General features: G+C 42.9%; 1 protein-coding gene across 4 annotated transcripts in view; it reads left to right on the forward strand.

Annotated features, from left to right (window-relative positions):
* The first annotated feature begins 2036 nt into the window (after nucleotides 1-2036).
* The window catches only part of trpc4b (transient receptor potential cation channel, subfamily C, member 4b), a 36282-nt gene continuing 15115 nt past the window's right edge, over nucleotides 2037-23203 (forward strand). For 2 of the 4 annotated variants that reach the window (XM_072691508.1, XM_072691510.1), the window contains exons 1-3: nucleotides 2037-2382; nucleotides 3204-3594; nucleotides 16018-16536. In XM_072691508.1, coding sequence (XP_072547609.1) covers nucleotides 3217-3594; nucleotides 16018-16536 — 897 coding nt within the window. In that variant the 5' untranslated portion in view covers nucleotides 2037-2382; nucleotides 3204-3216. Of the gene's footprint in view, nucleotides 2383-3048; nucleotides 3595-16017; nucleotides 16537-23203 lie in introns of those variants that run through there. The other 2 variants (XM_072691511.1, XM_072691509.1) reach the window with 2 other exon arrangements.

Here is a 23203-nt window from a genome sequence, read left to right on the forward strand (position 1 = left end):
AGCTGCCCCTGGAGGCCAGCAGTTTTCTGGCCTCCAGGGGCAGTGACAGAGATGCCATTCTCATGGGCAGTTAACCAACCCATTTAAATTCTCCCCCATGCAATGCTCCCAACACTGGGAGGGCGAAGGCCGACACACGCCTCCTCCAACACACCTCTTCACTGTTGTGGCCATGCAGCATCACTAGGCAAACGTGCTTGGAGGAAAGCCCCGTGTACCCAGCTCTGACGCATTGGCCAGCATTGCACTGGAGTGATGTGGGGAGAATGTGCCATCTACCCACCCTGGAGAGAGCAGGGCCAGTTGTGGTCTCTCTGATAGCAGCTGATGTGAGTTACCTAGCCTTCTAGAAGTAGCAGCACTTCAGTGAGCGGACATATTGAATGCTGTGCTGTTTATATAAGCAACCTAGGTGAACACACAGGTGATTTCAACCAATAGAAGCACATTTATGATGCCAGGCGGATTAGCCTGGCAGGGGGGGACCACCCTGGTCACATTTCTTTACTCACTGAGGGGCAGTTACCATGGTAACTCTGTTAACTGTCGCCAGGCACAGGCTGTGTCCCTTCACTTTTGACAAATCTGTAAAAGCACTTTGAAAAAGAGGAGCCTTTTTACTTCCTACATGAGTTAAGTGTCCCATGGATTTCTAATGGTACAGTACATAGTATACAGTATGTATATGGGCTGAATTATGCTGTTAGTGAGTTTTGGTCACTATGGGTAAAAATACATTACAACTGAATAATAATAATAATAATAATAATAATAATAATATCACCACAATCAGGTCTCACACCAGAAACAATAACAACCACAATGCCAACACCACCACCACCACCATCATCATTAAAAGCCCATATTCCATACGCCCATATCTTATTATTTGTGCCTCTGAGATTGATATATGAAGTTTGAGGGGGTTTAGAACCCAAATAGTCATCATTTTTATTATTATTATTATTGATAATAATTTCATCAGTCAGTTTACATCACCATTTCCTAAATGTTATAATTACAATTTATTTTGTTACTGAGACTTTAAAATGGATGAATTGCAAATGATATCTGTTCTTATTGGCTGCCCCATTTGAAAAGCAGTCCAGGGAGAAACACTCCTTATCACTTCAGTGTAAATGGGTGGGGCTAAACTGACGTAGGCTTTATTCATGTGAATGTGCTGTTTTTTTCTGTGAGCTCAAAACAGGCTGTTTGTGCAGCTTAATGTCTAAACATATGGACTGAGTTCAGAAGAGTGTTAACAGTGTTTACATACACTGTTTGGACAAAAGTATTGGGACACCTGCTCATTCATTGTTTCTTCTGAAATCAAGAGTAACTGGTGAGTAACTGTCTCTACTATCCAGGAAAGGCTCTTTACCAGATGTTGGAGCATAGCTCTCAAATGGAGACCCGTCCGTAACGCCCCCTAGCACTAGCCGGCCAACACTGCTTAAGAGTGATAATGTAAGAAAGCGCCATCTACCCACCCGGGCCAAATGTCCTCTCTTGGACTTCGGTCACTGATGGCAAAGTGGAATGGCTTGTAATTTGAACTCGCAATCCCTAGGCCATAGTGGCACCGCTGAGCCACTCAGAGCCCATCAGTGAGGATTTGATTGCATTCAGCAACAAGTGCATTAGTGAGGTCAGGATGTTGGATGATGATCACAACCCCATCTCATCCCCATCTCACCAACTCATCCCAGAAATATTGGATGGAGCTCCACCATCATTCCAGAGAGCACACTTCTTCCACTGCTCCACAGCTCAATGCTGGAGTGCTTTATACCCCTCTAGCCCACGCCTCTGGAGAGTCCTGTTCTAGTGGCAGCATGCATTCATAAGAATTGGTGTCCACAAACATTTGGACATATAGTGAACCATGTTAAGGTGTCTTATTAAAAAGCTGGAACATGTGTTTGTTTTTATGATATGGACCAAAAACACCACCTGCACCAACTACAGTACTCCAGTTTACCTCTATGGGGGATCAAACCACAGCTTAGGTAGATCTCAGTAGTCCTGCAGCTCTATTCAGCAGAACAGACTCTACTCTGAACTGAGGTGACTTGAGGCACAGTTAGGACGCGTGTGTGTCTCCCTCCTCAACCCTTCCTAGCTGCCTTTTCACTGGTAAATTCGTTGCTTTGGCTCCGTGGCTGATTTGCAACGTTAAACAGCAGCAAAGTGGGGAGGCTCTCGGGTCTGCAGAAACAATGCTCGACATTGGGGGGCTCTCGGAATGCGCAGTGGGAGACGAAACGCCTTTCCAGCATGATCATGGCGCAGCTTCGGAGTACAGCGACACGCACGGGGGCTTCAGTCCGTGACTGGAGTACTGGAAGATAAACTCAGCAGTCCTGTCTCCTCACATCGGTAAGTTACGAGGCATTTGCGCGGCTGCACGACTTGTCTGCAGTCAGTGAAATGTTCACGCGCTCTGAACTTCATAGCTGTGTGTGTGTGTGTGTTGGTGGCGACGTTGGTGCCGTTTTGTCACATTACCTGAACCTGTGTGTCGTTTCGTTGCCTTGGAGCTTCTTTTCCACTGCAATCTCCGTGCGTAAAAGCGTGCGTAATGTTGGCAGTCCCTTCGTGCGCCTGTCCACATGCTGCTCGTGACTCTCCAGGCGAGGCACTAATGCCTTAAATGCCTTCAAGACTTATAGACGTGGCTATTGTAATACTCTGACCAGTAGCAGAGCCAACGTACACTGGCGTGGCCAGTGGCCATCCTACCGTTACGCACCGTTCAAGAAACGGTTTAAAGAAGTTGACAGAAGAGTGTCAGTGGCACTGGACCGTTATGTGGTCAACCAGTCGTGAGAGGACAATAGTGACAAAAATAGAGACATTCTGTTGTCCACAGTGTAACATCTGCTGTAAACTTTTCTTTAACGTTAAAGCGATTCACACTGACTGGACCGTCCAGGAGGTCCAGCCAGAAGCAAACCATCTCACCAGCTCGAATGCATGCACATAACGTGGTCAGTTCTGGGCACTGCCACGCCACTCTTAATTGCATTACGGTACAGAGTGGTCATCAGGATGGGTGGATGTCGTTTCCCCCCACCGCTCTCTCGTGCGCTGCCTCTGTGAGAGTGTGTGTGTGTGTATGTGTGTGTGTCATGTTGCGAGCTGCAGTGGCCTGGCTGTTTATCTTGGCTCCGCTCCTCCTCTCCTCTCCACTTCCCCAGCTGTCCGGCCATCATGTCTCAGCTCTACTACCGCCGGAGGGACCCGTCCTGCTACCGGGACCGCATCCCCTTGCGCGTGGTGCGCGCCGAGGCTGAGCTGTCCGCGCAGGAGAAGTTGTACCTGAGCGCCGTGGAGCGCGGGGACTACGGCAGCGTGAAGCGCGCGCTGGAGGAGGCCGAGATCTACTTCAAGATCAACATCAACTGCGTGGACCCGCTGGGGCGCACGGCGCTGCTCATCGCCATCGAGAACGAGAACCTGGAGCTCATCGAGCTGCTGCTCAGCTACAACGTGCACGTGGGCGACGCGCTGCTGCACGCCATCCGCAAGGAGGTGGTGGGGGCTGTGGAGCTGCTGCTCAACCACAAGAAGCCCAGCGGCGAGAAACAGGTCAGAGGGTCTTTCTTTATAAAGTTTGCACCCCCCCCCCCCCCCCTTTTAAGAATACTGGGATTTGGACATGAATGGCACCGAACACGTGACTGATCTTCACACATATTTGACGTAACACATTAAAGAGGCCGCTCAAGTACACAGACTAATTGTACCTCTTAAACTTGTATCGTCATAGTCACGAAAAAACCTCGAGTCTCCAAAAAAAAAAAAAAAAAAAACTTTACAGGAGAAGCAAAAAACCGTCTGGACTTTCAATGGAAGTCAATGGAAAATATTTTTTTCCCAAGTCATTTTGGAGCATTTGTATTGGCCCGTTCATCATGATATTCTGAAACCATGTAAAGAACAACTGCCAGATTCACAATATGTAAAAATGTGAAAATGGAAAAAACAAAAATCAAAATTATACAGGACTTTAAAGGGGAAATTCACACAATAATAATTAATGTGCATACGATAGTACTTGAGATGTAAATAAAGCCAGTCACACTGGATTTGGTGGGAAATGGTTCATTTTCGAGAAACTTGCTGACTCAAATGTCTTTATAGTGTTGGTGATAGGAACCAGGAGTCTATGACAATGTCTATAACACAACAGCCATATAGCAACTTTCTTATCCACACCAACCTGTCAACATTCACACAGTGCCTAATCTTACCCATTTGCAGACCTCTACTGAAGCTGTTTTCACATACGAACTCATACAAAAATATCAGGAGCATAAGGCCCAAACATTATGGGGAGTTGCCCTGTCGCACAGATGGAGACTTTCTGTGTCAGACGGTAGTGTTGTGTCCTTTTGTTCTCACTACAGGAAATGTTCTACATGGTTTAGGCAAGGGGTGGCGCCTGAGTAGTGCATGCAAGAGGCACCGCAGGACCCACTGTGAATTCTTTGCAGATCGACCTGCTCTATTTGCACATGGGCTCACTCAGTACCCTGACTTTGTAAAAGGGGAACAGCAGGATAAAGTCTGGGTAGCGTCCAGTACATCTGATCCGGATATTTGCGTTGACTCTAGGTAAGGTCTGGAAAAGTTCTGGGTTACCGTGCACGTCACCAGCCATAGCCCTCCCTATGATGACAATGACATCATATATATGATAGCAAAGGTATCAAAAGTATTCCTGTTCATTCCTCAGGTGAGTGGAAATACGAGGGTTTAAAAGACTTCTATAGAAGCTGAAGTATCAACTGAAGCTTTTTACTCCAGTAAAAGTGTAAAAGTACTGGTTTCAGAACGACTTCAAGTAGAAAAGTAAAAGTAATGGAAGGAAGGCCGCGTCACAGGGGTCTGTAGTGCACTACCCCCCCCCCAAAAAAAACAAAAAAAAAAACCATTTCTCTAAAAGCCAGAATGAGGAGAATGATCTATTAAAATGTTGATGTTAAAAATGTTGGGCTGCACTAGGCTCCTGTTTCAGCTGCAGATCTGCCCATTGAAAATGAAGCATTTCAGTAATATCAGCTCTATTAAAGGAGCGTCTCTGTGCTCTACTGAGCATCAACATGAGCTTCATGGAGGAAAATATGAGGAGTCGTTGTCTAGAAGTTTTGTAAAGCTGCAGAAAGTCAGACTTCAGAGGCGTGTGATCAATAAGCTTTATTGGAATGTAAATGTGGGGCTCAGTCGGGACGTTTCACTGCAGCTCTCTTGAGTCTCTGCCACGGACACAGTCTTCATACTAGACTACAGACGTCTGCTGTGAGCTCGCTGGAGAGTGACGGGACGTGTGCAGGTGTGATGGATCGCTTACAAACCAATAGGGAGTCAGAATGGAGTCTGTTTATACTTCTCATCCAACCACGATCAGACTCACACTTTTTTTTCTCTCTTTACACTTTCTTTTAAGATTTTTTTATTTAAGTTTTAAGACATTTTAAATTTTTTTACATTAAATTCTACCTGCTTAAAATGAGTTGGGTGGAGATCTGTTTTAATGAACCTTTAGTTGATATTTAAAGGTTCTACCCAAATTGGGAGGCCAATTACCAAAAGCCCATGAATGTGAACTTTCACTGTTACTCTATAACTAGCAATGCCTCCAACACTAGGAGGGGGAAGACTAGCACATGTGCCAGCCACCGCCTCTTTTTGCCCTGCCGCATTGCTAGGTAGGTAGCCTAGTGCGCTCGGAAGAAAGCGCGGCTTCCTATATCCGATACAACAACTAAAAGACACCTGTGCTGACCAACATCACACTAGGACTGATGTGGGGGGAAGGAAGTGCCATCAACCCACCCCTGAGAGAGCAAGGCCAATTGTGCTCTCTCTGACCTGACTCCGGTTGCTGATGGATGGAAAGGACCTTTACAAAATGGTTCTTTATGGATATGAAAGGGATTCTTATATGGCAGCACTCAGACAGCCCTTGTAGCACCTTTATTTTAAGAGTAAAGAGGTGCTGAGTGCTTGTCATTAATATAATATTAGTATCAAAATACTGCAATGTTAAAAATCGTACCAAACCTGATATATGCCCCTAATAGATCTTTTCGTGATCCCACTTTTTTTTGTCAAATGTGAGGACTGTCCGGTAGGATTGCCCTTGACCTCTTGATCTAATCTAGAGTCATTAGACAAGGCTTATTTGAACAGGCAACACATACACATACTGTCCACACAGTATTTTGCAGTGCCATATCATTACTGAACAAATTGTTCAAACAGTCAAAGATGCCAGAGCCATCAGCTATTTGCATGAGGGTCTTCTAAACCGTGAGCCCAGAGTGAGTCATGTCCAGTAACTCTTGCAACTCTTCTCCTATTGAACAGGCTTGACTGAACAGGATTAAATTATCTGGTTAATTAAGAACTCGTTTGGTGAAACTGCCCCTAATCTAAGTCTAATCTGAATAATAATGAAGAAAGACGACGACATCACAAATATATACAGCGATCCTTCCTTAACATACACCAAACAGCCACAACATTAACACCACTGACAGGTGAACTGAAGAATATTGGTTATCTTCATTTACAGCAGCATCTGTCAAGGTTGGATATATTAGGCAGCAAGCGAACAGTCAGTTCTTGAAGGTGATGAAGGTGTTAAAAAGCAGAAAAAGAATCTGAGCCACTTTGACAAGAACCAAACTGTGATGTCCTGGACGACTGGGTCAGAACATCTCCAAAACATCAGGCAGGTCTTGTGGGGTTTTTCTGGCAGGCAGTGGTCAGTTTTTCCTTCAGAAACCTTCCCAAAGTGCTCTCGGATGGACAATCGGGAGAACCTGAACTAGGATCACGGTCATGGATACTTAAGGCTCACTGATGTGATCCATAGAGGTTCCAAGTCATCCAGGACGTCCTGGAAGGATCTGCTGCTAACATCTAGGTGCACAGCAGAACGCCCTGTAGAGTTGGTCAGATCTGATGTGGCAACACAAGGGGGAACTACTCAATATTAGGCAGGTGGTACTAATGTTATGGCTGACTGTTGTATCTTAATTAAGCTTGATTTACAGTCAAGCTCACTGCATTTGTTTCACGCTCAACCCCTGGTTCTTAAGGGATTCGCAGGCTATTTTTATGCACTGTAATGAACTGTACTAATAGGCCATGCTTGTTCACTTATACACACAATAAGTACGGTTAATGAACCCTGTGCTATCAGAATATTCTTTCTGCTCAGTTACAGAAGCTCATTAGTATGCAGAAGCAGGATTCTTATTCATATTTAATAGCACTCTGTTTTCTGATCTTTCTGTTAAACATAATCACAGTTCTCCTAGCATGGAACGGTTTCCCTGCTGTGATTATGCTCGAGAAAGTGCTCAGAGAATTGATTCTGTCATTACTCTGTCCCGCCGGACCTTGACTTCCCCTCCTCCAACAGTCTCTTATCAGATGCATATCTGAACTACCAAGTCCATTTTCCTTCATGTACCACTTTCAGATTACTTCCATGGTTCTTGGACTACATGTCAAGAGCCAGTCATGGAAATGCTAAAGTGCTGTTGAGTCTCAGGGCGCTGTTTAAGCTATCTTTTTGGGGAGCCGTCAACCGTGCACTGTACAGCTTGATTAAGGGCGTGTCAGTGTGTCTTTGCTATGGTAAAAACGGGAAAAGTAGGCCTTGCTTGGCTCGAAACGATCAAAAGTCATGTACTAAGTCTCTTAATTAATCATGGGGGGGTGTTTTTGGGAGTAACGTGCAGTAATAAACCAATCAGTGCGTCTCTCGCCGTTCCCTTTAGGAGCCAGGTGTGGTCTGACTTTGGTGGGTTGCTATTTCAGTGGTGTAAAGCGTGGTCGGGTGTACGAGTGTTGGGCTGCACGCGCCTTTGTTGACAATTCATTGCCAACATAGCAACGAACGTCTGACTTTTGACGAACGTCTGTCTAGGCTGTTTTCAGTCAGTGGAGCTCCTGTGTTTTCCGTCGCCAAGATACACAGCAATACTCCAGAAACTGACCTGAACACCCCTTATTTCGAGACCACCGCGCCCATCAGCGTAGATATATTCACGAGCAGCGCTGCTATTTAAATGACGCAGGAGGAAGGCGTAAAATAGACTGTTGGCAGGGTGTAAGACAGCAATGAGCATAGCAACGCACCTTGTGCAGGGTGAAAAATAGGGCCCTTAGTCTTGATGCCTTAAACGTTAAGACATATATGTGTATATGTTTCTTAATACAGGAAAAATAAAGAGTGGCTGAATAGTGCCTTATTATCAGTTCTGATCACTGGCCCATCCCACCTCCCATCTACTCAGCTCACTCTTCAAAAGGCCCTGAGAAGTGAAGACGTGCAAAAACTTAGCCTTGTGTTTCTGAGCTTATTTCTAATCTAATCTAATTGTCCTCTGGCATTTTAAACCTTTTTCTATGTTTCTAACAATGTCCTGTTTTGCTGCTGATAGCCCTGATAGCCTGTTCCTTGACTGTTTTCTGTTCTTGACCCTGTTTTGTGGAGACTGTGCCAGACAGTGAGCCATTTAGATTTACCTTAACCTTAATTACCAATCAGATGTCTTTTTTGAACACATTGAGTAAACATCCAGACTTCAGGCTAGAAAAAGTAAGTGAACCCTTTGGATTGAACCAGGTTTCTATATTAATTACTAATAAAATATATTTTATGGAATGCATTGCCTAAACATCTATACTTCAGGCTAGAAAAAGTAAGTGAACTCTTTGGGTTAAACTGGATTTCTGTGGTAATTACTATTATTATTATATATTTTTTTTGGAGCACATTGAGTTAACATCCACACTTCATGCTTGAAAAAAGTAGGTGAACCATTTGGACTGAACTGGGTTTCTGCATTGATTACTAATAAAATATATTTTATGGATTGCATTGCCTAAACATCCATACTTCAGGCTAGAAAAAGTACGTCAACCCATTGGGTTAAACTGGATTTCTATGGTAATTGCTATTAAAAAGAATTGAGCGTATTGAGTAAACATCCAGACTTCAGGCTAGAAAAAGTAAGTGAACCCCTTTGGATTGAACTAGGTTTCTGAATTAATTACTCAAAATATAGATTTTATGGATTGCATTGCCTAAACATCCATACTTCATGCTAGAAAAAGTAAGTCAACCCATTGGGTTAAACTGGATTTCTGTGGTAATTGCTATAAAAAAGAAGTTGAGTAAACATCCACACTTCAGGCTAGAAAAAGTAAGTGAACCCTTTGGATTGAACTAGGTTTTTACATTCATTTCTAATGAAATGTATATTATTGAGCACAGTGCGTAAACATCCACAATTCTACAATTTCTACATTTCAGCATCAGCCCACAATAACTTCAATCAAATCCTAGCAAAATATTTCTTATTTTACGTACGAACACAAGTGTATTTTAAAACCCAACATACTGTCTGTACTTGTTGAGATGAGCTACTAGTAAGAAATAACTGATATATCACAGGCAGTAACTAGGGTTACTTCCAAGGGTTGAACACCATCCTTATCTTGAATAATTAAAGCTCTTGGCTGTTCGGAGTCATGCAGTTGTGTTGCTTGTGTTTCACTGGAAAGGGCTGGAGTACAGCGGAAGAGGCGATTCTGAGAAATTAGCAAACCACTGAAAATGTGATCTGAGCTGATGTGATCATCCACCACAGTAGTGCACTACATGGTCAGCCCAGTTCTCTCTCTAATCTCATCCCTATTCACACTGCCTGTTTGATATGCAAATCACCAAATTAACATGTCTATGGATCACAAACGGACGAGGCGGAACATGGGAGCGCGTTGCAGGCTTTGATTTGCCTGCAGTGGGTTAGATACTGATGAACATACTGACTGTCTTGTGCTGTCAATCAAAGACCTGTTGGGATTTCGCACTTTGTAGTGGTGACGTAATTTGCTCCACTGATCTCCAAATAAAGTGTAATATCTCTGCAAGCAAAAGGTGCACCATGGGAGGCAACAAGTTGTCTGAGATGATGTACGTTGGAGACTTAATTGACATCAGGGATAGTGGTGTATAATGCTTTAAAGGGTCCATAGTTTACATTTTCATTTTTTTCAGTCTATTTATGATATTTCTTTACATGGCTGTCTCGGTTTACTGTGTCATTAAAACAGCATTATGCAAGAATTGGTATTTTGTGCTCCTGGGCTCCCCCTACAGTTAGAGAGTGTAATTCACTTTTACTCTACTGCGATAAATACAAACTAGGCTTTGCGCGACCCCTCATGGGCAGCTGTACACATGCATTTGTTGACAAGCTGGTGGTGGACTGGTGTTTTCACACCAACACATTTTACTCCAAATAAATCGGGTTCAGGGCAGCTGTGAATACAGTAATCACACTCAGATGCAGACCAAAAAAACCCTGCACCTCATACTTGGGGTTATAGTAAGACGACACCTCCGAAAGGCTCAACAGTGAAGTCTGGGGTCCCAGATGCTCACGTCACAGCATGTGCACACCGCTGCCTTTATCTCCCACCATACTACACCTTCAGTCACACACTGCCCTCCCCCACCCAACCCCACCCTCAATTAATCAGTTTTTCTTACCGCTGGTATTTTGCGTATTGATATGCTAGCTAATTAGCGAAGCTGCTAGCTTGGGTATGTCAGTATAACTGTGCTCACCATTATGGTGTGCCTGCTGGCTCAGACTGTTCTCTCTGAGAGGTGCAGCGCTTCAGCCTGAAAGAATGGATATTGCCAGAGATGTGCTAATCACCTCATCCTCTAATCACCACCTCTCTCACACACACTCACACACTCCTGCTCTCTCGGGGGCTCTGTCACATATTTCACATTTCTTTTATTCTCTTTAATTTTCTTACTCCCTGCTTTCTCGTTGTCCCCCCACCCCACCCCCCACACTCCCTCTCTTTTCCTCTCTTGCTCGCTCAGTTTCTTACCCGCTATTTCTTTTTCACTCTCCTTCTCCCGTCCCCGGTGCTCTTTCTCATTTTACTCTCTCTCTCTCTCTCTCTCTCTCTCTCTCTCTCCATTCTCTCTCTTTTTCTTCCTCTTTCTCTCTCGGCCTTTTTTCTCTCCTTGCTTTCTTATTGTCTTTATTTCTCTCTTTCTCTCTCTCTGTCTCTCTCTCTACCCAGTTCTCTCTCTCTCTCCCTCTCTCTCTCTACCCAATTCTCTCTCTCTCTCTCTCTCTACCCAGTTCTCTCTCTCTCTCCCTCTCTCTCTCTACCCAATTCTCTCTCTCTCTCTCTCTCTCTACCCAGTTCTCTCTCTCTCTCTCTCTCTCTCTCTCTCTCTCTCTCTCTCTCTCTCTCTCTCTCTCTCTCTCTCTCTCTCTCCCCCCTCTCTCTCTCTCTCTCTCTGTCTCTCTCTCTCCTTGCTTTCTCATTGTCTTTCTTTCTCCCGCTCCCTCTTTCTCTACCCAATTCTCTCTTTCTCCATTCTCTCTTTCCACCCCATTATCTCTCTCTCTCTCTCTCTCCTCTCTCTTTCCCTATTTTCTCTCTCACCCTCTCCCTTGCAATTCTCTCTCTCGCTCTCTCTACCCAATACTCCCTCTCTCTCAATTCTCCCTACCCCATTCTCTCTCTCTCTCTCTCTCTCTCTCTCTCTCTCTCTCTGTATTCTCAGAACTCTGTAAATTTGCCTTTGTTTTATCAGTAAGTTTGAAGAATGGGATTTTGAACGAGGGTCTTATCAGTTCCTGAGGATTGTTGATGCCTTTAAGGAGAAGAATATTCACCATGTTTGGAGCACCATGGAGGAGCTGCAGGAGGAGTGCGCTGAGTTCTAGGCTTATCGTATAAAGCGCACACATGCCGGTTCAGTGTTCGGTTCTGGAGGTGTCTGGGATGTTCTCTACTGATTATACATAAACCTGTAATTAGTTTGTCTTATTTAGAGACAGGGCAGTGGGAGCTGTGGGAGCTCACTAAAACAAGCTGAACATGTGATTGTGTTAATCAACAGCTCGTTTGTGTTTCTAAGCTGAATATAGAACCCAGCGTATACGGACCTACACAAACGCTGGCTGGAGGCGTCCAGGAGAAACCTGGAGCCAAGCTTTATTCTTCAAACTAACTCAACTCAACTCAACTGGATTCACGTTCACCAGCTCCTGTTCTAATGTGATCTGGTGTTTCTGAGCTTTTACAGTAAAAACTCTCATATACATAAATAGCCATAACATTAACACCACTCACCACTGACAGGTGGTGGTCTTCATCTACAGGGGCATCTGTCACAGGGTGGATTTATTAGGTAGCCAGGAAACAGTCAGGACAAATGGACCATCTGAGCCAATTTGACAGGAACCAATCTGTGGTGGCTAGATGACTGGATCAGGACATCTCTACAATGTCAGACAGGTCTTGTGGGGTTTTCTTTGGTATGCAGTGGTCAGTACCTACCAAAGGTGGTCCAAAGAAGCACACATGGACACCTAAGGCCCCCTGATGTGATCCCTGGAGATCCCACCTCACAACTTACAGGACTTAGGACTACAGGACTGCTGCTAATGTCTGCCAGATACCACAGGACACCTTTGGAGGTCCATGCCTCATATATATCCATGCCCATTATATATATATATGTAAAGGTGCAAGTATGTAAAATGAAATGTGTCCTCTACTTTTGATCCACCTGTGGTAGTGAACACACACACACCAGTGAACTAGGAGCAGTGAGCAAACATACACCCAGAGCAGTGGGCAGCCAACTCCAGCGCCTGGGGAGCAGGGAGGGTGAAGGCCCTTGCTCAAGGGCCCAACAGTGGAAGCTTGCCGAGCCTGGGTCTCGAACCCACAGCCCTGTCATCAATAGCCCGGAGCTCTGCTGAGCCACCACTGCCCCCTGAGAGTCTAAACTATTTTTAGTTAAACTACGCTATTTTTTACTATATCAGTGTTTTACAGCAAATAACAACAATAACAACGCACTGGTGAAAGAGCTGAAGCTCCCACAAGTTTCTGTTAATATCTTAATATCTAAATAAATATCTTAATATCTATATAAGAAGGACAGGAAGAGTCAGAGTACAGCGGTCGTCTCCAACTCGAGAATTGTCATCCACTTCTGGATGAGTTTAACCATGTTTTTACAGTAATTACAGTATTTGTTGTGGTAGAATCAGTATGGTGTGAAGTGCTACATAAAAAAACAGATGGGGCATCTGTGTGTAAGAGCACACCAATAGCATGTTGCTTGCTGTTAGAACAAGCTGTAACAGTCATTAAAATCTGGTAAAATTTTGCGAACACAAAAAAGTTAATACAATTATGTTTATATAGACAATGTTTACACAGTTAATACATAACTAATGTATAAAAAGGTAATTTTTTGCTCATTAAGTACAGCAAATATCATTACTACAGAAAATGTCAGTAGTGTAACAGCGTGTTACCCTTGTGTTTACTCTTCTTGGTCTGGGTCTGTGTGTTGTTTTGGTTTCCCTTTGTGTTCTTGTCTCCGCCCTGGTCCTCGCCCTAGCCCCGCCTAGACATTAGTGTTCCCATCTGTATCTCTCCAGGTTCTCTGGTTTGAGTCTTGTGCTCTTAGACTCTTATAACCCAGTGTTTGTGCTGTTCCTGGTATAGGGCTTATGTATGTTTGCTGCATTTTGGGTTCCTTGTTCTCTGTGTTTATTTATTTCATCTTCATTTTGGCTTTTGTTTCTTTCTGTTTTTAATATGGATATTTCTGTTCTTCTGGATTCTGTGACCTCTCTCTGGGATGATATTAAAAGGATTATGAAAAGTAACTGACACTTGCATCCTGCCTCAACCCCCCATGCATTACAAACAGTATGACCAAAATCAAGAAATCGTTAAATCTGAATGGAGGGAAATGGACCTACATAAGTGTCTAATTTGGAGATGTTTTGTATCATCACTGTGATAAAACTTACCCTGCTGTGTGGAGGCTGTAATTTAGCCTGGCTAGCTCTCACATGCTTCAAAATGGTGCTTCTATTATAGCCAACTATAGCCAAGCGCTACATCAAAATAATATAGATGTGATTTATATCATGAGCAACTTTCACTGTCATGCAAAAAACCTTACATCAGCATTTTTCTTTCCATTTTTCACATTTTGACAATGTAAATCTAACTGTTGGCCTTTTTAGTATGTCAGAGGTTCTTCAATGTGAAACTGTGGAGGAACCTTTTCAGTTGATTTATTAAAAAAATAAAAAATAAACATCCAGAAAAGGTTCTTGAAAGAACCCATTCTTAAGGACGACAGCCTTTCCAATTAGCTAAAGTTTATTTTACACTGTAAAAATGGGTAGTTCCTTGTCTCCTTCCTTGTTCCTTGTCAATCTCAAGGTTCATTCGAGAGCAAAACATTGCTCAATACTCTTAGAGATGCTTGTAAGAACTTTTTCTTATGGCTCTTCAGAAATCTCATTTGAATTAAGGTTCCTGAAGGATCTTTAACCTACTATATTTGGATCTAACTGTGAGAAACGCCTTGAATTTGTCTCACTTTTGCTCTTTGCAAAGTTACGCCCTTAGGAAAGGGTTCCTCTAAGAGCGGTAAATCCTCATAGTTAATATCCAAATGTGGGAGCCTAAAGATCCTCTAGTAACCTTATTCAAATGGGTTCTTTTGAGGAACCAGATTTCATACTGAGGAATCACAAATGTTCTTACAGGGACCTCTAAGAGAATTGAGGAAAGTTCTTGGAGGAGACCCTAGGTTTTTGGAGCCACCGAGATGTTCTTTAAGGAACTACTCATTTTTTACAGTGTGATGAATGGACCAATAGAAATGCTAGAAGTTGTTTTTTTTTCCTGGGGATTTTTGTTCTGGAGATATGATGAGTTTTTTATGACAGTGGCACAACTACACAACAAATGTCCATCCAGCAGCTGTCAGAATTTGGAGAGGACGGTTCTGTGGAAATGTTGAAGGATTGTGGGTTATGCAGATCTGAGAGCAGTTTTGCAGCTTAAGAATATGGTTCCTAAGTGCCAGCTGGTCCTTCTTTATCCAGCCAGGTTGAAGTACTTGCTGGAACTTTCCATCACTGAGTGCAAGGCCTCGTAAAATGTTGAGGAACCGCACCACTTGGACATGTTTATAACCTCCTTAAAATTCTTGACTACGCCAAAAGACATTTAAGTGATGCAATCCTTGGAATAGCTGTAACTGGAGTGAATGTGTGTCTTGGTATTGTGTCGGTTGTGGCACTGAAAAGCAGATTCACCACTTTTTGCTAACTTTTGCACATAGCTAACATCCTTCAACACTGGTTCTGCTTTCACGGTGTGTTTAGAAGGACACCTATACCACTCACTGGCTGCGCAGGAGTCAGTCTACCACTGCTCTATCTGCTTATCTGTTTTAACCCTATCTACTGAGATTGTTTGGATAGATGAGACTATGTTTACGACACACTGTGGCTCTTTGGGCTCTGAATCCAGTATGTGTTATTAAATTGTGGTTTACTGGTGAGCAAAGCTTTAGTCGACCATGTGGTATTTGACGTAGAATGTATACAGGTCAGTCGAATCAGTGGGCTCTGTTTGCAAAGGCTTCTGATTTTGTGTAGCTTTTACCAGAATGTGCTGGTAAGAGGCTAAAAGGTCATTTTTTAAATGACCTTTTATCCTCGCTTCTTTATCAATCAGTGTATCCAAATGTACGTAATATTCAAAAAGTCTTTTGACCGTCCCCCTGGTCAGTTCACATAATGATTTTAGAAGTTAGACTATATAAATTTACATAGCATAAACACATATTTAACAGAAAATGACAGACGTCTCGACAAGAAAATCTATTATCCGATGTCTGAGTGTTTAGTGAGTCCACCTTTACCTTTTTTACACCTTCCATTCTTCTCAGGAGACTCACTTTTAACATTTCCGCAGAAATCTGCATGTTTTTCAAAGCATTTTCTGCTCATCACCATCCAAATCATCTCAAACGTATTCACTGATGTTGAGGTCTGGACCCTGTCCAGTTGGGCAGTCCATTGGTCTGAGATGTTTGTCCTTCTCATTTACACCTAGGTGCCACCTATACTACTAGACAAACAGTTCTCGGACTTCACTCCTGACATCACCCCCATCATCCTCGCCGCACACACCAACAACTATGAGATCATTAAGATGCTGGTGCAGAAAGGTGTGTCGGTCCCCCAGCCCCACGAGGTACGCTGCAACTGCATGGAGTGTGTATCCAGCTCGGATGTGGACAGCCTGCGCCATTCTCGCTCCCGCCTCAACATCTACAAGGCCCTGTCCAGCCCATCACTCATTGCACTGTCCAGCGAGGACCCTTTCCTCACCGCCTTCCAGCTGAGCTGGGAGCTGCAGGAGCTCAGCAAAGTGGAGAACGAGTTTAAGACGGAGTACGAGGAGCTGTCCTACCAATGCAAGCATTTTGCCAAAAACCTGCTGGACCAGACCCGATCCTCCAGAGAGCTGGAGCTCATTCTTAACTTCCACGATGACCTCAGCCTCCTGCAGGACGAGTCCAACAACGAGCTAGCTCGCCTCAAACTGGCCATTAAGTATCGACAGAAGGAGGTAAGAGCTACCAAGTATGCGATGTGTATATGCAGTGTTCATCTCTAACCCGAAGTGATGAACTCAGCCCATCATGCGCCTTTAATTATGCATGGTGGGTTTTTAAGACCTCCTCCAGAGACAGAAGCTCTAACTGCTTATGATTGCTATAGTCATTGGCACTAAGTGTGGGAGGGGGTGCTTTAGGTTGTTCATCCCTAAAAGAATACCTTAAGTATTAGCACCAAGCAAGAGGACAAACATGATTGCGAAACTGCTATAACAGTCTGAAAACAGTGGTGGTAGTGAATCTGTATAAAATAGCTAGAAAGTAGACAGGATTTTAAGCTGCAGGGGTACAATCTCAACAGTTTTCATGCGGTGGTTCTTTCCATTGTGGGGTTTGTGCCAGATTTGTGATTGAGGAAGTTTGAAAAGGCAGTGTTTTGTGGGAATGATGAATTCGCTGGGTGTATTATTTTTGAGGTACTTTCCTAAAAAGCCATTGATACATTCACATACACAGTATTGGATAAAAGTTGGCCTATCATAATTACAACTAATTATATTTTAGCTGGTAGTTAGATGACTTAGAAATTAATGTTTAACTAACAATTTTATTTTATTTTTAATTTAATAATCTTCATCTTTAATATTTTTGTTCATTTCACAAAACTAATGAAGCACATAACTAACATTGCCATGTTGGCAAAGCAACTGAGCTTACTAGCCCTATTTATCAGCAGTTAATACCAGGTTGTCCCATCATTTAATTAGCCAACACAGCCATTTAATATAAGCAACCTAGCTAAGAAACATAAATACCTTGCTTAGTGCTGCCCTCATTAGACTGGTTGGAGCTGATAGAAAGGCTACAGTAACTCTGATAACCAGTCTGTACAATTGTGGTGAGCAGAAAAGCATCAGGCTCACCAAAACTGGACAGTTGAAGACTGGAAAAATGTAGCCTGGTCTAATGAATCTCAATTTCTGCCGAGGTTCATGCAGTCTGCCTTGTGTCAACAGTCCAGGCTGAGGGAGGTGGTGGTGTAATGGAGTGGAGTTTTCTTAGCACATTTTGGGCCTGTTAATGCCAGTCAGTCATCGCTGGAATGCCAGAGCCTTTCTGAGTAAGGTTTCTGACCATGTGCATCCCTTTATAACCACAATACAATATATCATCTTTATCATCTACTTTCAGCCTGATAATGCCCCTTGTCCCAAAGCAGACGTCGTCTTAAACTAATTTCATGAACATGATCATGAGTTCAGTGTTTTTCAGAGGCCTTTTCAGTCACTGGATCTGAATCCAATAGAACACTTCCGGGAAGTGGTAGAACTGGCGATTTAGAGCATAAAAGAGCACCTGTATGCCTTATATAGTGTCCAGAACACACGCCTCTTTTAATCTGACTTTGAAATCACATATTCTGGGTTCTGCTTGTTGTGACGCCATGCAATAGTGAAATCTAACATCTGAGAAAAATTGTGGTTATCTTAAATAATCCCGATCGCCTCAAAAGGCTGCGGTCAGGTGATTTTATAATGATTATAACACGTCCAGCTTATCTGATTGTGTTTGAGATCAAAATGCCAGTTCACTCTGTTGTACAGTTGTGACAGTATAGCCTATTTACTGCTGTTTAAACACAGGTTTCACCTTATTTATAGCACTTTTATAGCAGCGTCTTAGCCTGTCGAGTCCTAGTTCTAGTAGAAAACTAGTTAGTATTACTACACAATTGGGACACGCCCTCAAAGTTGCATGTGGTCATAAAAGTCAATGGTCTAAGGCCGATCCGCACCAAGAGCCCTTCAAGCTTCAAGTACTGCTTGGCTCGACCCGCCATCCCTCAAAATCCACGGAAGACGAGTGTCCAGACTTTTTTCTGTCCTGCACCAAAGTGGTGGAACGAACTTCCCCTGGGTGTCCGAACAGCAGAGTCCAACGCTCGCTGTCTTCAAACGCAGACTGAAGACCCTCCTCTTCTGAGAGTACTCAGAGAGGTCTCCTTACTGACTTGTGTTTAGTAGAGTCTAAACTTAGAGGATCTTTGAATGTTTAGTCTATTCAAACTAGCTGAGGTTTTTCTTGGGTAAATAGCAAAGCACTTTTGTAAATCACTCTGGATAAGAGCATCTGCTAAATGCCTTAAATGTAAATGTAATGTAAATATCGCTTCTGTCTAATAAAAATCATCATCTTCATTTTTTAGTTTTCTCCATGGTTTGAACCCTGTAGCAGCTTCTGTACACTGTGTAAATCATACTGGATGAATGGAGCAATAGAAATGCTCTAAATCACTTGGAATAAACTATTATTTTCCATTGACTTTCATTCAAAGTTAAGACAACATTTCTGCCTTCCCTTGTCAAGTCACCATTTACATGGTGGTACATGGTTTTCATTGGTCAGCACTGATATACAGAAGATACATTGCCAGCCTGGTCTCGAGAGGATTTTGTACGTCTTTGTTACTGTCTTCGTTAACAGAACGATGGCTTCTAAACTGAGAAATGTTCTTGTAAATGATAAAATCCCCAGTGTCACATCACCGACTTGTAACCGTGTTGCATGGCGCTTGTTATAACACTTCTCTGCTCCTCAGTGATAATTAGATTCCGAGATTAGAGACTCTAATGATGTTTGCCTCCAGTGAAAGAGATTGTGTGACAGTAGATTAGTCATATAATCCTGATGATTAAGGTGACCTTTTCCCTGAAGGGAGCTGATATTAGATTAAGACGAGTTAAGTCGTTTAGATTTAATCAGAATCAAGGCACTCATGACCCATGTAATAGTGATATGCGACTGGTTGCATTTTGTCCTTTTTTGCCCTACATTTTTGATTAAGAGGTCCTCTAGTTGCTTCTCAACAGGGTACACAATGTCCCAAGGGTTGAAGAATGGAGAAAAACACACACATCAATCAGCCATAATATTAGTACCACAGTTGAGATGAAAAACATTATCTGTTAAGGGGTGGATTTACTATACAGCAACTAAACAGTCAGTTGTATTAGGATGTATTTAGAGCACGGGAGATCTGAGCCACTTTGACAAGAACTGTGATGAAACTGTGATGATGGTCAGAGCATCTCCAAAACATTTTGTGTGGTTTCGTGGGTTTTTTTCTGCTATGCAGTGGTCAGTACCTACCAAAAGTGCTCCAAGAAAGGTCAACCAGGGAACCAACAACAGGGTCCTGGCCACCTAAGGCTCATTAATGCGATTCCTGGAGGGCCCACCTCACAACTTACAGGATTTAAAGGATCTGCTGCCACATACCACAGCAGGACACCTTCAGAGGCGGAGTGGAGTCCATGCCTCGAGTGGTCAGATCTGTTGTGGTGGCACAAGGGGGACCTACTCAATAGTAGGCAGGTGGTGTTAAAGTTATGACTGCTCTCTAGTCATTTGGATGCAATACACTGGAACATACATTTCATTAGTTGTCACCTGAGCACATTATTTAATCACGTCTCTCAGCAATAAGAGAGTTTCTACTGTAGAAGCTCCAGATCCCATCAGAACAGATGCAGGTGAACAGAAATCCAGTAAAAATGAACAAGAGCTTCTCATTCTGAGGAAAGTAGTGAGATCTTGTCGGTCAGCTAGTCTGAAGAACATAGCTCGGTTCCTCCAGGTTTCTCCTGGACGTCCCCCAGTCCAGCCAGCACAGCGTGGAGGATGTGTTCAACTCCATCAGCAGCAGCAGCAGCAGCTCACCTGATTTACCATCATTAAGCCCTGATTTACCACCAAACCAGGTGTTGATCTGAGGAGAACTCTAAATAATACTAGACTCCATGAGGAGAACTTTGGAGATGTTCTAATGATGAACACAGTGATGGAAAACCACCACCACTTTCTGTAGGAGTGTTATTATTCGTGATTATTCTAATATCAGTGTTTTACTGACCAGATAATCAGATTGTTCAATGCTGTTTTTAACAGTTGCCTAAAACATTGGCACAGATCTGTGTATAGTAGAACAACAGTGATGAATGCTGAGCTTCACATGAGCTGTCAGTCTTGGTTTAGTTTATATACCCAATAAAAAAAGATTCAGCACATGCAGTAAATCACAAATTATGATCCATCACTTCATATTTTGTCCAGTCCCCAGTGCATGCCGTGCCAAGCCTTGACATTTTGCTCCTAGTAATCATCTGAACCTGTTGTTTGGCAGACGGGTTATGGATTATTGTCAGGGCCCTTAATTAGTTTTCTCTCAGTGAGAATTTCAGAGGTTCTTGTGGGTATTTTTTTTAAAGTCTGGTCAGGGTGCACAGTCTCTTCGGGAGAAAGCAGAAAAACGCATTTCTTCGACTGAACCTTTAATTATCTGTTCAGTATGGCTCATTTTCACGTTGGCAGCCTTGCCCAGTCATCTGTCCTCATCGGTGTTATCACCACTTCAGTTTTTAAGTTCCATCTAATCACTCCACTGGCTGTGCCTCAAGAGCTCTTCAGAGGAGTTGAAGATTATGATTCCAGACTGATTTTATGCCTTTCTGCTGTTCCGTTTTACTCTGCAAACCCCATGATTCACTAATAAGGAAATTTTTGCTGGATTTGGTGTTAATGGATGTGCTATTGGAGGGTGTCAGTGAGAGTTGGCAGTTAAAAAAAGTGTTTCGCTGGAAGCAGATGCAGCCACATTGGTCAGAAATGGCAGTGCATCATTAGAAATCTCACTTAGAGACACTGATTAGGAAAACATAGCTGTGTGATGTTGTTTCTTACTTTAACCAAAAGGACGAATTGAAGACTCAGGCTGTGTTCCAATTGTGCACTACACACAAAAACTGTAAAGTATAGACTATATGCTACTCTTAATAGTGCAGGTTTAGCTAAAAATGACCATACTAACCAACATGCTGACCAACATATGTCACTGCACGTTCTCAATGACGTACTTTTCTAAATCTTCGCATTGCATTGTGCTATTGTGCTATGTAGTTAAGTATACTTCACTCTGACACTGTTAAAAGTGTAAGATCCTTGAGGAACTTTAGGAGGTTCTTCTATTTATCTATTCTATTTTGAACAGTAAAGGAACCTCCTTAAGGTGCTTTGAAGAACCTTCAAGAAAAGGTTTTTAGAAGAAAAATGTAAGTTCTTTAGTTTGAAACAGTGGATGAACCTCCTTAAGGTGCTTTGAGGAACCTTCACAAAGTCTTTTTCTTCTAAAAACCTTTTCTTGGAGGTTCCTGAAAGCACCTTACGGAGGTTCATCCACTGTTTCAAATGGAGTTCCACAGGTTTGGATGCTGGATCTTCTCTGTGAACTCCAGATGCTGTATAGGGATTTTTTCCCATAGTTTTACCCAAGTTTTACCTCAATTTAGCAGAGCCAGTTAACCCACCCACCTACAAGGACTGCCCCTATTACTTGCAGGACTCTCGGACACTAGGGGGATGAGGACAAGCACTTTTGTGCAAATGTTATGAATTTCCTGGGCCACACTTTAGTGGTATAAGTACTGATTTTATGACCTCCTGTTGATGTTGCATGCTGATGTTCATTGTAATCTATTGTACTACAGTAACACACTATGTAGCCTACATAAATATGTTAAATAAATATATAATGAATTGATCTCATATTGATCTCAAACACAATCGGATAAGCTGGACGTATCATAATCATTATATAATCATCTAATGCTGGGTTAAGCTTCATGCTCTGAATCTCCAGTGCTACCACTTCCCAAAAGTGTACTAAAATGTGTACAAATAAATTCATTTAAAAGTGAAACTGAGCCAGTTTATTTATCAGGGTCAAAAATGGCCTGACTCAGTTTTTACATGCCCATTTAAAACCCTGTATTTTATCTCAGAATGAAACATTTTTACAGTGGTAAGTTAGGAGCTATTCTCTGATTGTCTGGTTTATGTCCCTGTGACGTCTCCCAGGAGCCACATAGCATATCTTACCATAGCATAGTCTTGTTTTTAGCACCTTAACAAGAACAGAGAGTGTTGCTATTATCTCTGGGTCCTCTCGGTGTCCTCTCGGCACATTGCACAGTTAGTGTAAACAGTTAGTGTAAACAGTCATAACCTCTAATAATAATATGGCTTTCTACATGAATTAGCATACCCAGTGGAAGTAGTGGATGGGAGTGAGCTTTTACATTTCTGAATTAGCCTGCGTCATGCAGCACTAATCAGGCCTGATGGAGAACACTTAAAGCTGTTTTAGCTTTGACCCCGTCACCCGGAGAACAACTGGCTCGAGTCTAACGAGGAATCATTTGGGCGTAATTCACTTATACTCCCATTCACTTCCGTCGGGCAGCGCAGACGCCTGGATAATGACTAAAGACAAATCTCCTGGGAAAGGAGATTTCTCCAGATTTTGGAGACTCCTCTCATAAATCTGAAAATATGAAGTTCTGTGGAGCTTCTCACTTCCTGTGTTTGTAGTGCATGTTGAGTGCCCAGTCCTTCAAATTGCCATTTGATGGAGGAATTGAGCGGGGGAGCGAGCTTCAGCAGAATGTCAGCAGTAATCTCGGCCGCTCAGCAAGGTTGAAGGGCGAAATGAATCAGAGGAGAATTGGAGTAGACAGACAGACCTCCTGCCTCCAGAACATTACCACTTCGTCACTGGCTTTATAAAACACTGTTACGCAGGCCAAGCACACATTCGCACTGCCTTCGAGCGCTCTACAGTGA

Source organism: Salminus brasiliensis, chromosome 11, assembly GCF_030463535.1.
Source record: "Salminus brasiliensis chromosome 11, fSalBra1.hap2, whole genome shotgun sequence".
Taxonomy (NCBI): Eukaryota; Metazoa; Chordata; class Actinopteri; order Characiformes; family Bryconidae; genus Salminus; species Salminus brasiliensis.